The 17,642-nt window shown below is 36.3% G+C and overlaps 2 protein-coding genes across 2 annotated transcripts in view; one reads left to right on the top strand and one right to left on the bottom strand.

Moving 5' to 3' along the window:
* The window catches only part of beat-VII (Immunoglobulin domain-containing protein beaten path VII), a 275,572-nt gene that overhangs the window by 34,644 nt on the left and 223,286 nt on the right, over window positions 1-17,642 (bottom strand). The window lies entirely within an intron of this gene.
* On the top strand, window positions 964-8,555 carry LOC142222294 (uncharacterized). The gene is made up of 2 exons (XM_075292342.1): window positions 964-1,197; window positions 7,587-8,555. Exon 2 carries the CDS (start codon window positions 7,594-7,596, stop codon window positions 8,530-8,532), a length of 939 nt encoding a protein of 312 aa, XP_075148457.1. The 5' UTR covers window positions 964-1,197; window positions 7,587-7,593; the 3' UTR covers window positions 8,533-8,555.

Below are 17,642 nucleotides of genomic sequence, written 5' to 3' on the forward strand. Positions count from 1 at the left end.
TAGTACATTTGCTCTTTTTGATCTCATTTATTTTCGTTAAGTTTTATTTTTTCTCTCCGCATGAAGCGGTTCTTTTGTACTTTAAGTTAAGTTACCAACTTCACCTCGACCAATAAAGTCGCAAATAATTGTATGAATTCAAGTGGAATTCTTTTTGTTGTTTTCCTTTATCCTTTTGGAAAACCCCTTTAAATATTATTAGCCCTTGGTTCACGACCAGAGCTAACATATGGTCCTTCGAAAAATCCTAGCGACGTTAGGATTGGAATTACGTTCCAGTGAATTATAAATCACCAGATTGTCTAACCTAGATTCTGGGATTTCATGTCGAGAAGTTGAATGTAAATGGTTCATTTCTCCATCACAAAACAAAAGCAGAAACTAAGGCGGTTTATACGGTGTCATCTACTAATTGGCTGCATTGATCATTTGTATTACGTACAACAAGTTTGACCAACGAATATCAACTCCATTTCTACGGCAAAAGTCCATCGGAGGCCACCTTGGTACAAAGTAAAGTAAAGAAGAACTGAACAGGTATGTACAGTGAGAATTAGCATTCTGATATTACGATCAATTTGTATTCTACGTACAACGAAACGTTCAAAAATCTCGCCATCTATTCTTTAACATATTGCGTAATAATCACCATAACCTATGGACGCAGCCCTAAAACAAAAGTAATATTTACAATAACAAAATCAACTGAAAAAGTAAATAAATTCCGCAAAGTCTTGTATATAATTGCATTATATATATATATCACGCAACAACAAATTGTACAACGAACACTCGCGACAAATCAGACATTTGTTTCAGTTCCAATCGTTCTTCATTATTAGTGAATAGTTATTAATTTGATAACCGGTAGATGTTAGTTACACACACAACTACACATACAGACGTATGAAGAAGAACAAAATCAAAGTTATTTTCATTTAAACTAAACGGACGTATCGGTGATCAAATTTAATAAACTTCAAGAAATTATAAAGAAAGTGCGGTAAAGACATTATAAAATTATCCGTTGATCGTCTAAAAAGTGTTCTAGTTATTGTGAAATATAAAGATATAAAAGACATTGAAAATTTCTATCAAAGACTATTTGAATAGTGCCCCCTCTTGCAAATACAAAAAGCAGCAGAAATTCAACATAAGCAACAAAAAACCCTCAAGCAATTCATCAGTGCAAATAAGGTGAGTGGTTTGAAATTCTTTTTAACAATTTGGTGTCTTGGCTGGAAAAAGTTACAAAATAATTCTATGACAAAACATAGCACCTTGCCGGTAAAACAAATATTTAAATAAAAGAAATAAACGATCGAACTAAAAACATCAACGAGTGCCAGTAGTTGAAATAAATATTCTCAAAATTATAAATTGTGTAAAGCAAATAAAGTTTCCCAAAAATTATTTGGTGAAAAGAAACCCAACGGTTCTTTTTGTTCAAGGCCAGTGGTGTACGTGACCATCGATCTACAACAACTCTAACAGTGTCTCTTTGCATATAGTCTATGCTTACAACAACAACAAGTCTGGATAGCCACAGCTTGTGTGTACAACAACAACATTGTTAACATAGAAGTCATCTATGCAACATTTTGTGCATTGCCCTACATACGCATAAATTCGCATATAAAATTGGGGATAGAGCACATCAGATGTTGCCAGACGGAGCTAATTTCATTAAACCTAGGATTGTAAACAAATATACAGGAATTGTTGGAAATAATTTTTAAATGTTAATTAAAGTGAAAGAAAACAATCGGGAAACATTTCAAACTACAAAATATCGCAATATATGAACATTTTATTGTGGAGAAAAGAAATTTAAATATAAACATTTTATAGTGCCAAACTGATTTTTATTATCAACTTGACTAAATTTTGTGGTTTATTTTGAATAAGTATATCAACCGAAAAGCCAAATTAAAGAAGTGTTGTCATATGGAAAATATGAATTAAAGTAAACATATCCAAAACAACAACAAAAATATTTAAATTTAAAACGAGTTTGCCTAACTACACAATTTTAAATTTTATTCTTCGGGACATTTTAAATTCATCTTGAAACTAAAAAATAGAGACTTTCAAACGAAAATACAGAATATTTTTTTTAATTAAACTTTTGGTAATTAAAAGAACCAAGTAGCAAAACTACGATAATTAGTCCAGCAACTTTGATTATTACCACTATCAGGGTTATTGTTGAAATTTCAAATTTAGATTTTTTAATCAATTTTTTCGATTTTTCGAAAATAAATACAAAAACAATAAAAAATGGCGGCACGTAGAAAATATCTCTTCAACCACGGTCAAGTGATACAATTTTGTAATAACTTTAAATTTGCAAAAGATGACATAAATATTTCTCAGCTCGACGTGGAGCAAGCTGAATTGGAAAGACGTTGGTCCAAGCTCACTGTTTCATTCGAAGAAATAATGACAGGTGAGGATGAGGCTTTAACGAACGAATTTGGTGGAACGGCTACCACAAAATATGAAGAGGCAAGTTTAGCTTACAGGAAATGTAAGACTAAAGTGATCGAAATGCGAAAAAGAAAATCACAGTTTAAACCAGATGAGTCTCTCAAAATGGAGACATCGATGATCCAACCTGGGTTTTCTTCTCTTAAGCTCCCACCTTGCGATACCCACCCATTCGAAGGGGGTTATTCGAAATGGCCGGCGTTTCGGGATATTTTTACAGCCGTTTTCTCCAATCATCCCGAATTATCGCCAGCGCAAAAGCTTTACCACTTGCGAAGCAAAACGAGGGGGGAGGCCTACCAAATCGTGAAAAAGTTTGACCTGGTAGATGAAAATTTTCAGCTGGCATGGGATGCGCTAGTAACGCGCTATGAAAATCCAAGAATTTTAGTTCATCAACAGATGAAACAACTTTTCGGTTTACCATCAATTCAAATGGAGACCCCAAAATCTATTCGGCAGATACAAAGTGGTATCAATGATAGTTTGTCAATTTTTAAATCCTACAAAATCAACACGGATAATTGGGACCCCATATTGGTCCACCTCTGTTCCACAAAACTTCCAGAGGATACTTTACGTGCCTGGGAAGACTCGCTCAGCAATCATAAAGAGTTGCCAACTTGGTTGCAAATGAGTTCTTTTCTCTCCAAACGAATTGAAATAATAGAAACAATCTCAGATTTTCGAAAATCCAATTCGAGAGAAAGTCATGGACAACAGCAAAAATCTCAATCTTTCGTGTCCAACATAGAATCGGAAAAGCAAAAATACTTATGTAAAAAATGTAATCGTAATCATCCATTGCGCAATTGCAACTATTTTAAATCACTTTCGGTCAACGATCGTCTGAAATATGTATATTCAAACAAATACTGCTCGAACTGTCTCTCTCCATCTCATTTTAAATCGAATTGCACGAGTGACAGATCATGCTCAAAATGTAATAAGAAGCATCACACAATGCTTCATCTTGAATCCAATGAAAGAAAAAATAGTTCTCGCCGAGAACAAGTACAAGCTTCGGAACAACCAGCTTCCTCTCCTGTGCCTTCGGAAATACCCAGCACCAGTTCTCAGTCAACTAATGTTCAAGCGCATTTCACTCAAAATGGCGGGACAACTATTTTACCTACGTCTCTTATTGACATTGACCATGCAGGAGAATTGTATACCTTACGTGTTCTTTTAGATGCAGGGTCGGAGAGAACATTTATATCACGACGAGTTCAACAAACTTTAAACCTCCCTATAGTAACGAGTAACTTTCAAATTTCTGGGCTCGGTGGGACGGTTGTTGGTAACTCAAAATCATTATGCTGCGTTAATATAAAATCAAGGATCTCGAATTTTAAAATAAAAGCAAATGCTATCGTTGTGCCAAAGCTTACACATTTTTTGCCGTCAAAGCAAGCTAGAATCGAAAATCTCCCTGATCTGCACGATTTAAAGTTAGCAGACCCAAATTTTTTTAAGCCTGGACCTATTGACATGATAATTGGAAGTGATTACTTGCCTTCTATAAATTTAAATGGTGTTCGATCTATTATCGAGAGCGGCCTTGAGGCTCGAGAATCTTATTTTGGGTGGTATTTATCCGGTCCTTTACCATCCGCGGATGTTCATAGTTTTTCAACTCTTGTATCAAGTTCTGATGATTTTCTTCTACATGAACAATTACGGAAATTTTGGGAGATCGAAGAAACTGAAAGATCGAATCCTATTTCAGAAGAGGGTCAATTTTGTGAAGATTTTTTTCGGCAGACAACCTTTCGCCAATCTGATGGCAGATTTGTCGTACGTCTTCCTTTTAAGGCAGAGTTTCCAGAGAAAGTTTATTTAGGACGTTCTAGAAATATGGCACTTGCCCAATTCCATCGCATGGAAAAAACGTTAGAAAAAACTCCTGATCTCAACATTTGTTACAAAAAAGTTCTTCAAGAATATGTGGACATGGATCACATGGAGCCATGCTACAGTTTTGAAACTTCCGCTGAAAAACAATTTCTATTTTTTCTGCCTCACCACGCTGTGATTAGGCCAGAGAGCAAATCAACCAAATTGCGAGTTGTATTTAATGGCTCAAAAAAGACAGACAGTGGGTTCTCCTTGAATGATGTGTTATATGCTGGACCAATTTTACAAGCAGATTTAATGCAAATTGTACTCAGGTGGCGGTACTATAAATATGTCTTCACAGGTGATATACAAAAGATGTATCGCCAAGTTCTGATTCATCCTGAAGATAGAAAATTTCAGCAAATTATTTTTCGACCCAGTCCCAATCAAAGTGCCAAACAATTCCAACTCAAAACTGTTACATTTGGGATAAATTGTGCGCCCTTCTTGGCCTTACGGACCCTGCAGCAGTTGAGTGAGGATTGTAAAAACCAATATCCCAAGGCTTCTGATATTTTGAGATCTGAAATTTATGTTGACGATGTGTTGTCAGGAGGACACACATTAGAAGAAGCTAAAATAAAGCAAACCCAATTAATTAAGGCTCTAAATTCTGCGTGCTTCCCCTTGAAAAAACTGACTGCAAATAATTCTGTTCTTCTCGAACATTTGGCCCGGGAGGATCTTCTGGATGAAGATTTTCTGAAAATCGACGACTCCAGCACCATTAAAACATTAGGCATACGCTGGAATGCCATACATGATATTTTTTACTATGTTGTCGAACCTATTAATCCCACATCAGGAGCAACAAAGCGACAAGTTCTCTCTAACATTGCTCGACTTTTCGACCCACTTGGTTGGTTGGGACCAATTATTATTACAGCAAAGCTTCTCATGCAGAAGCTGTGGGAAGATAAGATAGATTGGGATGAAGGCATCCCACCCCATTTATTAATGAAATGGAAATGGTTCATCGAAAGTTTGCCGAATATCGCCGAAATAAAAATCCCCCGATACGTGAATTTTTCTCCAGGAGCTCCGATCCAGATACACGGATTTTGCGACGCGTCGGAGAAGGCGTACTGTGGCGCAATTTATATTAGGACTGTCGATGAAAACCAAGTAATTTCCAGTCACCTACTGGTTGCAAAGACAAAAGTAGCTCCACTTAAGAAAACCACCATTCCAAAGCTCGAGTTATGTGGTGCTGAGCTACTTACAAAAATGTTAAAACAATTTCAATTTTTTTTCGGACAATCATATGATCTATATTTATGGACCGACTCATCCATCGTCCTTGGCTGGCTACAAAAGCCACCTCAAATCTTAAAAACGTTTGTAGCAAATCGTGTTACGAAAATTTTGGACATTACTCGAGAATCACAGTGGAAACATATAAGAACGGATGACAATCCTGCCGATTTGGGCACACGAGGGTGTTCTTCTCAAGATTTGATAAATAATTCACTGTGGTGGCATGGGCCATCCTGGCTTCAACAACCGATTGAAGTTTGGCCAAAACCAAGAACATTCGATCCTACGGATCTTGAAACAAAGAAGGTTTCAACGTTTCATCTTGAACTGCAAGAGGACATAACTTTGCGATTCTCATCTTTAAACAGGGCACTACGTGTCGTTAGCTATATGTTTCGATTTGTTAAATTATGTCGCAGGAAAGTTCAACCTGAAAATAAAAATCTAACCTCAGCTGAAATAGTTTATACAAAAAATCGTTTAATTATTTTGGCTCAACGCATTCACTATCCTAGAGAATACGAAAATCTTCAAGAAAAAAAGCAAATCAACAATAAAAGTCATATCTTGACTCTAAATCCGTTTTTAGACAAGGAAGGTCTACTTAGAGTTGGTGGAAGACTTCAAAATGCTGGCTTGAGTTACTCCGAAAGACATCCTGTCATAATACCAGAAAAATCTCATTTCGCCATGCTCTTTGTAAGATATACTCACCAAATTCTTCTACATGCAGAATATAATATTATGCTCCGTGCTATACGTCAAGGATTTTATATTCCCCGTCTTAAAAATTGTATAAGAAAATGTATAAGGGAGTGCAAGGCTTGCACCATATATAAACAAAAATTCCAAAATCAGTTGATGGCGGCCCTTCCCCCTGAACGTGTTAACTTTTCGCTACCATTCACTTATGCGGGTGTGGACTTTGCTGGCCCGTTTAATATTAAGTCATCAAGTTTAAGAAATGCGAAGATTATTAAGGGTTACGCAGCCATCTTTGTGTGTTTCTCAACGAGAGCGGTCCATATTGAAGTTTGTTCCGACCTCTCAGCTGATTCATTCCTGGCAGCGTTTTCGAGATTTACCGGACGTCGTGGTTTACCGAAAACCATGTTCTCCGACAACGGTCGAAACTTCGTTGGTGCTAATTTTAAACTATTGCAGGAACACAATAATTTTTTGAAAAACGCAGAAAAATGTATCCAAGATAAATACGCTCTTCATGGATTTTCTTGGTCTTTCATACCCCCTTACGCTCCACACATGGGTGGCCTATGGGAGGCCGCCGTAAAAAGTATGAAGTCCCATCTGAAGAAAGTAACGAATAATCTATCGTTCACATTTGAAGAGTTTGCGACCTTGCTGATTAAAATTGAAGCTGTGCTGAATTCCAGACCGATTTCACCTATCTCGGAAAATCCAGACGAATTATTACCACTTACTCCAGGTCATCTGCTCAGAGGAGCTCCTCTTATCGCTCCCCCTGAGTCTTTACTTGAGCCACACGAAACTGAAATTTCTCATTTATCCAGATGGAAACGGTTAAAAGCTATTCAACATGCATTTAGTCAACGTTGGAAGTCGGAATATATTACTGAGCTTCAACGCCGTTTCAAGTGGAAGACCACAAGAAATAATATCAAAGTTGATGACTTTGTCATAATCAAGGATGACCACTTGCCCCCCACGGAGTGGAAACTCGGTCGTATCGTTAAAGTTATTCGCGGAAATGATAACAATGTACGCGTTGCAGAAATTAAAACCCAAAATGGCACAATCGTGAGACCGATCGCGAAACTTTGCTTGTTGCCTACAACAGCATCATTAGACTCTTCGCATAACAAGCTAAATGATTCATCGACAAATGATCGTTTTTTAGAATGTTAATTTCTCATTGTGCCTATCTCTCTTTTTCTCTCTTTCTTTTCTTTCTCCCGCAGGTCCATCATGGGCAGATGTTTCGTTTGCGGCTTCAACCACCCAATTAAATATTGCACTCATTTTCGATGGATGTACAAAGATGAACGGCGAGCAGTCCTAGAGCGATTCAACTATTGCCTCAATTGCCTCTCAGACCGCCACCGACGCAAAGACTGCGCTTCTACAAATCGGTGTAATGTGTGCTCTGGTGCACACCACACCATGATCCATCGTCCCCTTTCTGACCCCTGTTCAGAAAGTTTTATTATGGCAGACAAAATACCTCAACCACCTGTATGTGAAACAGTGGACAGCTCAAAGAATGACGCTTCCAACTCCTCACATGTCGACAATGAAACGAATGCTGTTTGCACTAATGAGGTCGCCCCCTTGGCTCTTACCACTAAATCCTTTCTGGAAAAGTACATATCAGAACCTATACCAAGAGGCCCATTGGCAGACGGGACCCCTATACTGGCTCCAGTTGCTCTATGTCGTTTGCGTCTGGGAAAACGATTTATTGATGTGAATTTTATAATCAACAAAACTGTTCCTAAGTCACACATCAAATATTCCGCTGTAGAGCACTTAAATTACCGGACCAAATTTAAGGCGAACATTCCATACGGCCAATTTGAAATCGTTACCCGCTCTGGTAAAGTTTTAAAGGAATGGCTAATCATCGTTGACGACTTGAAAGTATACATCCCACCACCCGTCAAGAATAGCAATGTTCTAAGATTTTTGAAAGACATGGGTCCCATAGCTCACCCCCAACCTCACAACTATGGTCCAATTAAAGGAGTTATCGGAGCGGATATCTGTCGTTACGCACTATATGGTGACCGCTCAGAGTTGCGCATCAACCCCAGCCTGGACACTCAAAATTCTGCTTTCGGGATGCTCTGTTTTGGCTCATTCTCAAGATGTGCACCTCACCTTATTTCTGGCCCGGGAGTATGTTGAACGCACCGTTCAACTAGATTAAGTATTTTCATTCATTTTATATACTTTTTTTGTTTTTATTTAATTTCTTTAAATATTACGTTGAAATAATATCTTATTTTCATTTAATTGTAACGTCAAAACGACCTATTAACTTTTGAAGTAATAATTTTAGTACATTTGCTCTTTTTGATCTCATTTATTTTCGTTAAGTTTTATTTTTTCTCTCCGCATGAAGCGGTTCTTTTGTACTTTAAGTTAAGTTACCAACTTCACCTCGACCAATAAAGTCGCAAATAATTGTATGAATTCAAGTGGAATTCTTTTTGTTGTTTTCCTTTATCCTTTTGGAAAACCCCTTTAAATATTATTAGCCCTTGGTTCACGACCAGAGCTAACAATGCTAATTCTACTCCCTGTGCAAAATTTCAATTAAATCGGAGTAAAAGATTGGCCACTGTGGTCATATGAGTGTAAATCGGGCGAAATCTATATATGGGAGCTATATCTAAATCTGAACCGATTTCAACCAAATTTGGCACGCATAGCTATAATGCTAATTCTACTCCCTGTGCAAAATTTCAATTAAATCGGAGTAAAAGATTGGCCACTGTGGTCATATGAGTGTAAATCGGGTGAACGATATATATGGGAGCTATATCTAAATCTGAACCGATTTCAATAAAATTTGGCACTCTTGACTACACTACTAATTGTACGCAAAATTTCAACCAAATTGGGGTAAAACTCTGGCTTCTGGGACCGTATTAGTCCATATCGGGCGAAAGATATATGTGGGAGCTATATCTAAATCTGAACCGATTTCAATAAAATTTTGCACACTTGACTATAGTACTAATTGTTCCTCTAGTGCAAAATTTTAAGCAAATTAGGGTAAAACTCGGGAGAAGTATATATATATGGAAGCTATATCTAAATCTGAACCGATTTCTTCCAAAATCAATAGCCAAAACACATACTTGTGCCAAATTTGAAGTCGATTGGACTAAAACTGCAACCTAGACTTTGATTATAAATATGTGTTCACGGACAGACGGACATGGCTAGATCGATTCAGGAGCCCACCCTGAGCATTACTGCCAAAGACACCATGTGTCTATCTCGTCTCCTTCTGGGTGTTGCAAACATATGCACTAATTTATAATACCCTGTTCCACAGTGTGGCGCAGGGTATAAAAATAATTATGCCACTTTTTGAAAACTTCCAACGGTAACGCTGGCTCCACTCTGCACCACGACAATGAGAACTCTCACACATCTACTAAAACAACTGCATTTATGAGCACTCAACACATCAATTTGATGAGTTATCCGCCGTATAGTCCACCGAATGACTTTTTTTCATTCCCGTATGTAACAACTTAAATGAGAGGTCAAAGTTTTTCAACACCTGAAGAAGCAGTTGATGCGTGCAGCTAACATATTTTGGATGTTCAAATACATGCAAACGTATGGAGATCTTTATGGGGAATATTTTAAAAAACAGTAAAGCGCATTTCCATTATTAATATTTATTTCTCTAATGTAAAAAAGTTAACCCTCGTATATTATGTCATTTGAGGATTGAATTTCCACATATAAGGCCCCCATACAATCAACTCACACACTTCGTTTCTATGAAACTCATCAGATATCAAAACGACCTTGTACGAAAAATATTTGCATCGTGAACCTTATGGACGAATGGGTGAGTGTTGGTGTGCTTGGATGGTAGTACATCCATATGTTCTCATTTGTGTTAAGATAATCACTACGTTGTGATGTGGAGAACTTTATAAAAAGTTTAGCTAACATCCGGCATAATTGCCGTGTACACAGCTAACCTGTGCTTAACATATCACTGGCTATGTGGGTAATCTGACAATTTAAGTGCAAAGTGTACAAAGCGACCATTGCTTAACATGAACAACAACCGAATTCGCAAATACAGTGTACTCAACTAGAATAGGGCACTTGAAAGAGGAAAATAAACCAAACAAATTTTCAAGTTATGGTCAAGGAAACGGAAATGCATAATTTACATTGCACATGGAAACAAAGTTCGTCATTACACTACCCAGCACAAAAATTTGGAAATTGTTCCAAAGGCTCTACTTTAAAAGTCCTTCCAAAAATGTCCTCCCAAAGATGTTCCTTATTTTAACTACACAGGAAGTTCTTTTGATTAAATTTTTTATAACTCGCTTTTTTCCATATTTTTAATGAGTAATTTAAAATATATATGGAGAAATCTATATGGGGACTATACCATGGCCGGATACACACAAAATTCGACATACTTACTTGGATTCCTAAAATACTAGTAAATATCAATTTTCAGAAAAAATGGATTAAAATTGCGGCGTATTAGAAGATCTAGAGCGGCGGGAAAACTGTTCGTATGGGAGTTATAACACAATATAGACCAATACAGATCATATTCGGCAAATTGCCGTCCTAAAATACGATTAAATATGAATTTTGAGGAAAATCGGGTTAAACTGCCTCTAGAAGCCCAAGACGTCATATAATCAAAAATCGATATTTCGATGTGTTGGAAACCAGTGATGCCAATTTGGTGCTTTTTGATTTGTAAAAACGCCAAATTGCATTTTAGAGCTTTTTCAAAAATAAAAAATAAAAAACAAGTGGTAAAGTAGAAAGTCGGGCGGGGCCGACTATATCATACCCTAAACCACCCCTACTGAATCAGTAAACATTGTTTGTGGGGTATCATATTCCATATTTACGCACATTAAGTGGTACATCGCTTTAGGAGTTTTATCACAATCTAAACAGAAATGTCTGATATTAGGAGCTATAGTTGATTCTGAACCTATATGGGAACTGTATCTAAATTTATCTTTATGGGAGCTGTATCTTAATCTGAACTGATTTGGATTATATTTTGCAGGTTTGGTTGATATTACAGGAGATTACCTTGTGCTGAATTTGAGTAAGATCGTTTAATAAATGAGGCCATTGTGGCAACAATAAGGTAAAAAGGGGAAATTTTTTGAAAATCGGGCGCGACATATACAGGAGCTATATGTAAATCTCAACCGATTTGGATGATAACAGGTTAGCTGATAACATAAGCATTAGCGTAGCTAGACAATTTTCCTAGGGGGGGCTATAGCCCCCCTAGCTAAAAATTTATATTTCATTTATTTATATTTCAATTAATGTTTTATTTCATAAAAATGGATAAAAAATTAGACATCAAAATAACTCGAAAATTAATTTATACAGAAAGAAGAAAATTTCATTAAAATTAAAGAAAATTTCATTAAAATTGAGCCAACGAAAATGTTTCATTGATATAACGAAACATTTTCATTAAGACAATGAAAATGTTCGTTAATAGTACGAAACGTTTCGTTGACTAACAGAAAATTCGTTATAATAACGAAAAATTTCGTTATATCAATGAATTTTTTTCATTGGCTCAATTTTAATGACACATTTCATTAATATAACGAAACTTTTTCTACCAGTGTAATAAAGCAACTAAAAGTAGTTCCACACATTTCCCAGCAAAACAATTTGGAAGTTCTTCCAAAGGCACAACTTTAAAAGCACTTCCAGAAGATGTACTCCCAATGATTTTCTTTATTTTAACTACTCAGGAAGTTCCTTAAATTCAATTTTTTATAACTTGGTTTTTTCATACTTTTAATGGGAAATTTTAACTTTTTTGTTTCAAATACCTTAAAAACGAAGTAAGAATTCATAAAATGTACAAATAATTTAAATTTTGTCGAAAAAAATTCTAAATCCAATCTGAAAAACTTGTGAATTTTTGAAAATATTTGAGGTCAAACGTTTCCGACAAGCACTAGAATCCATTAAAACTTATAAAAATTATTTTTTTGACAAAATATAGCAGAATTTTTTAATATACATTCAAAACATTGAATTCGGATCACACCTAAAGAAGTGATGCAAATTCAGTGCAACGGCTGTTGAAATGGAGGACTTCCGTCGCTTCTTCGCCAATTTTTCACCACTTCAGGATCCAAAAAGATAATTTTCATTACTTTTTTGTCGACGCTTTTTTGGCTGGGCTTGTTTATTTTTTATAAAAATGGAAAATCGTAAATAGGTTTTCAAATTCTGGGGGGGGCTAAAGTTTTTCTGGGGGGGTCTAAGCCCCCTCCCCAGAGGCCTTCCTACGTTTATGAACATAAGTCTAACAAAGAAAAACACATTTTTTTGTCAAAATTCGTTTTTATTATTCAACATGGTTAGGTTAGGTTAGGTGGCAGCCCGATGTATCAGGCTCACTTAGACTATTCAGTCCATTGTGATACCACATTGGTGAACTTCTCCCTTATCACTGAGTGCTGCCCGATCCATGTTAAGCTCAATGACAAGGGACCTCCTTTTTATAGCCGAGTCCGAACGGCGTTTCACATTACAGTGAAACCACTTAGAGAAGCTTTGAAGCCCTCAGAAATGTCACCAGCATTACTGAGGTGGGATAATCCACCGCTGAAACACTTTTTGGTTTTCGGTCAAAGCAGGAATCGAACCCACATCCTTGTGTATGCAAGGCGGGCATGCTAACCATTGCACCACGGTGACTTATTCAACATAGTTCCCTTCAAGAGCGATACAACGATTATAACGACCTTCCAATTTTTTGATACCATTTTGGTAGTACTCCTTCGGTTTTGCCCCAAAATAGGTCTCCGTTTCGGCGATCACATCTTCATTGCAGCCAAATTTTTTTCTCTGCGAACATCCTTTTGAGGTCTGAGAACAAGAAAAACTCGATGGGGTCCAGATCTGGAGAATACGGTGGGTGGGGAAGCCCAATTCATGAATTTTTGCCATCGTTCTCAATGACTTGTGGTACGGTGCGTTGTCTTGGTGGAACAATACTTTTTTATTCTTCATATGGGACCGTTTTGCCGCGATTTCGACCTTCAAACGCTCCAATAACGCCATATAATTGTAACTGTTGATGGTTTTTCCCTTCTCAAGATAATCGATAAAATTCCATGCACATCCCAAAAAACAGAGGCCATTACTTTGCCAGCGGACTTTTGAGTCTTTCCACGCTTCGTAGACGGTTCACCGGTCGCTGTCCACTCACTGTCGCCTGTCGATTGGACTCAGGAGTGTAGTGATGGAGCCATGTTTCATCCATTGTCACATATCGACGGAAAAACTCGGTGTATTACGAGTTAACAGCTGCAAACACCGCTCAGAATCATCAACACGTTGTTGTTTTTGGTCAAATGTGAGCTCGCGCGGCACCCACTTTGCACAGAGCTTCCGCATATCCAAATATTGATGAATGATATGACCAACACGTTCCTTTGATATATTTAGGGCCTCTGCTATCTCGATCAACTTCATTTTACGGTCATTCAAAATCATTTTGTGGATTTTTTTGATGTTTTCGTCGGTAACCACCTCTTTCAAGCGTCCACTGCGTTCACCGTCCTCCGTGCTCATTTCACCACGCTTGAATTTTGCATACCAATCAATTATTGTTGATTTCCCTGGGGCAGAGTTCGGAAACTCATTATCAAGCCAATTTTTTCACAATAACAAAAGTTGCTTCACAAAAGACGCTCTATTTCACAAACTTATTGACTTACAGACGTCAAATTTTGACACGAATCATTTGCAGGTTGGTACTATATAAAAATAATATGCATTTAATACTAGCGACGCCATCTATGTGTCAGACCGGGGACTTATCAGCCAACCTGTTATTTTTCACACATATTCAGTACTATAGAAGATTAGATTCAAACAAATTTGAATTAGATCAGTTGATAAATAAGGGTTTTATGGTCAAATTTGTGAAAATCGGGCGATACATATATATGGGAGCTATAGCTAAATCTGAACCGATTTCAATAATTTTTTGTACATATAGTACGTACTATAGAAAATTACATTTGGCCAACTTTGAGTAAGATCGCTTGATAAATAAGGGATTATGGCCAAATTTGGAAATATCTGGCGATACATATATATGGGAGCTATATCTAAATCTGAACCGAGTTCGATGAAATTTGGCACTCTTAAAGTGTGGTCAAGTAGATTACTTTGTGTGTGACGCCGATCGGGTAATAGTAAATAAAGGCAATCTGACCCCATTTATCGAAATTGGGCAATTCATATATATGGGAGCTACATCTAAATTTGATCCGATTCTTTCCAAATTCAATAGCGTTCGTCCCTGTACCAAAAAAAAAAACGCCATATACCAAATTTAATCAAAATCGGTTAGGTTAGGTATCAGGTTCACTTAGACCATTCAGTCCATTGTGATTCCACAGTGGTAAACTTCTCTCTTATCACTGAGTGCTGCCCAATTCCATGTTAAGCTCAATGACAAGGGACCTACTTTCTATTGCCGAGTCCGAACGGCGTTCCACATTGTAGTGAAACCACTTAGAGAAGCATTGAAACCCTCAGAAATGTGACTAGCATTATCGAGGTGGGACAATCCACCGCTGAAAAACTTTTTGGTGTTCGGTCGAAGCAGGAATCGAACCCACGACCTTGTGAATGCAAGGCGGGCATGCTGACCATTGCACAACGGTGGCTCGGTTAATAATTGCGACCGGAATCCTACGAACAACAAATATATGGACGAACGGAAAGACGGACGGACGGATGTAGGGACGGTCACGAGATCGACTCAAGAGGTGATTCTGTGTCCATCGGTATATATTTTATGGGGTCTAAAATCAATATTTCTGGTAGGCACAGTTTTTGGCAGATCAAATTTATTATACCCTGACCACTATGTGGTTTAGGGTATAACAAATTTGAAAGAAATGTTCATCTACAAAGTGGAGCAAAGTTTTGATGAATAAGTAGTGTTATATGATGACAAACCATTTACTTTACTTTGTTTCTATTCTTAATACCAACACTGTCTAAAATGTGAGCTCATATATGAAGGACATCATGTTTTGGTCATAAGACCCAAAAAACGAAAAAAAAAAAAAACTGAACAGAGAAATTGTAAATCCCTCCCACTTTATGAGTGTTATTAGCTATACAACAACTAGAGGCATGTTGTGTGCGTGTTTGAAGACAATTCAACAGTCAGCCAGCCTAAAAGCCAGCCAGCCAACAATAACAACCTCCGACCACGAAGTGTAAAGTTTAAAATGAAAATGTCACCAAGTGGAATTAACATGAACGATAGCACTTGCCTATATTAGCATTATGCCTTAACAGGCTTCGTTTTTGTTATATTCGTTTCTGTTTTTTTTTATTTTTTGGCAAGAAGGAAAATGTTCACAAGTCTGCCTATGAAATATTGGTGTGCGTTTGGTAATTGCGTATATTAACAATAATTACACTTGGGATGGTGTGAAGAGGGCAAAAAAGCTGAATGAAAACAAGGGCATGACAAATTTCTTTTTTAAATACTTAAATCCATTTTTTTACTTGAGGGTAAATTTCGCAAAAACCAAGTCCTGGCCTTACTTGGGTAAATTTATTTTTTAATAGAAAGCAGTCTTTTATGGAAAATTTGGAATGAAGGAATGAAGTTGAATTTTGTAACGCAATATTCACTCGAGGTGAATCTTATATGCCCTCCATCACATCCTTGATAAAGAATATCTTAATGTAACCAAAGACCGCTCAAAACAAAATCATTGTTTCGTTTGCGATTGGAATTAAAAATTCATCTCTAAAAACCTTAGTTGAATCTAATTAGGTTCAAAATTATCATGACATTTCCTCGCGAATGAAGAATTTGATATTTGTTACACAGATGATTTAAAGATAGAGAATCTCCAGTGTATTCGATACAGAGAGCTCGAATTAATGCTGCTGGAAATTTTTACAGTTCCCCAATAACAGAATGTGGAATGAATTAGCGCAAATTTTAAGCAAGGGGACGCAAAAACATAGTGGGATGTAGAGTACTCAAAATAGGCACGATGGCATCAGCTCCAATTTTGAAACATCGAATTGGGGATTCAACCAAAGATCCACCGTTCAATCCGAGTTTCGACCGAACAACAAAAAGACTTCCCGTGGTATACGCATACAAAAAAAAAAAAATGATATAACTGGAGACTATTACATGGTCAAAGAAATAACGTACATGTCCAGTCAGATACTTCCGATGATAATAAATTTGGAGCGTTGTCATAGCATTGAAATAATGCTTGCTAAGAAATATTGACGAGCATATTTTCCACAAAATAACAATTTATTCTTAATACTCTGCAATACCCAGAAAAAGACAAGATAGTCACAGGGTTTTTTCTATAGAAATACAATTATAACAAAATTTTCTATAGGAATAAATTTTTGAAAAAATTACACTAGTTTACACTCAAAATGTACACTTGATGACAATCAATTTTTCTTATGTATTTTGAGCTGCTGAATTCGAAAAAAATGTTGCTCATAACCTATGCTTATAACTTTGTCAGTTTTCGGTCGTTTTTCTTCTAGTTCATCTTATTACTTACGTTAGAGTATCGTCTATACAACCATGAAGAGAATTTTTTTTAATGGTTTATACTTTTCTGGCGGAAAAGATCCATTGCAAAAAACAATTTTTTTGAAAATTTTGATTTTCGCATTAATATTTTTTGAACCACTCAACTTATCCCAGATCCAATTGCACACGATTATTTGCCATCTTATTACCTTTTATTTATGTATCAACAACGTTATAATCGGACATTTCTAACTCGAGATATATTGTGTTTAGTGGAAAAAGAGCGAAAATTTAAAAATAACGGGATATCTTTTTTTTAAACATTCAGCAGCTCAAAATACATAAGAAAAGTTGATTTTCATCAAGTGTACATGGATTTTTTTTCTGTAAACTAGTGTTATTAATAGAAATAAAATTTTCCAAAATTTTCAATAGAAATAAAATTTTTGCCAAAATTTCTATAGGAATAAAATTTTGCAAAATTTTCTATAGAAATAAAATTTTGCAAAATTTTCTATAGAAAAAAAAAATGTTGACAAAATTTTCCATAGAAATAAAATTTTGCAAAATTTTCTATAGAAAAAAAAAAATGTTGACAAAATTTTCTATAGAAAAAAAAATGTTGACAAAATTTTCCATAGAAATAAATTTTTAAAAAAATTATCAACAGTAATAAAATTTTGCAAAAATT

Source organism: Haematobia irritans, chromosome 1 (assembly GCF_050003625.1).
Source record: "Haematobia irritans isolate KBUSLIRL chromosome 1, ASM5000362v1, whole genome shotgun sequence".
NCBI classification, from domain to species: Eukaryota; Metazoa; Arthropoda; class Insecta; order Diptera; family Muscidae; genus Haematobia; species Haematobia irritans.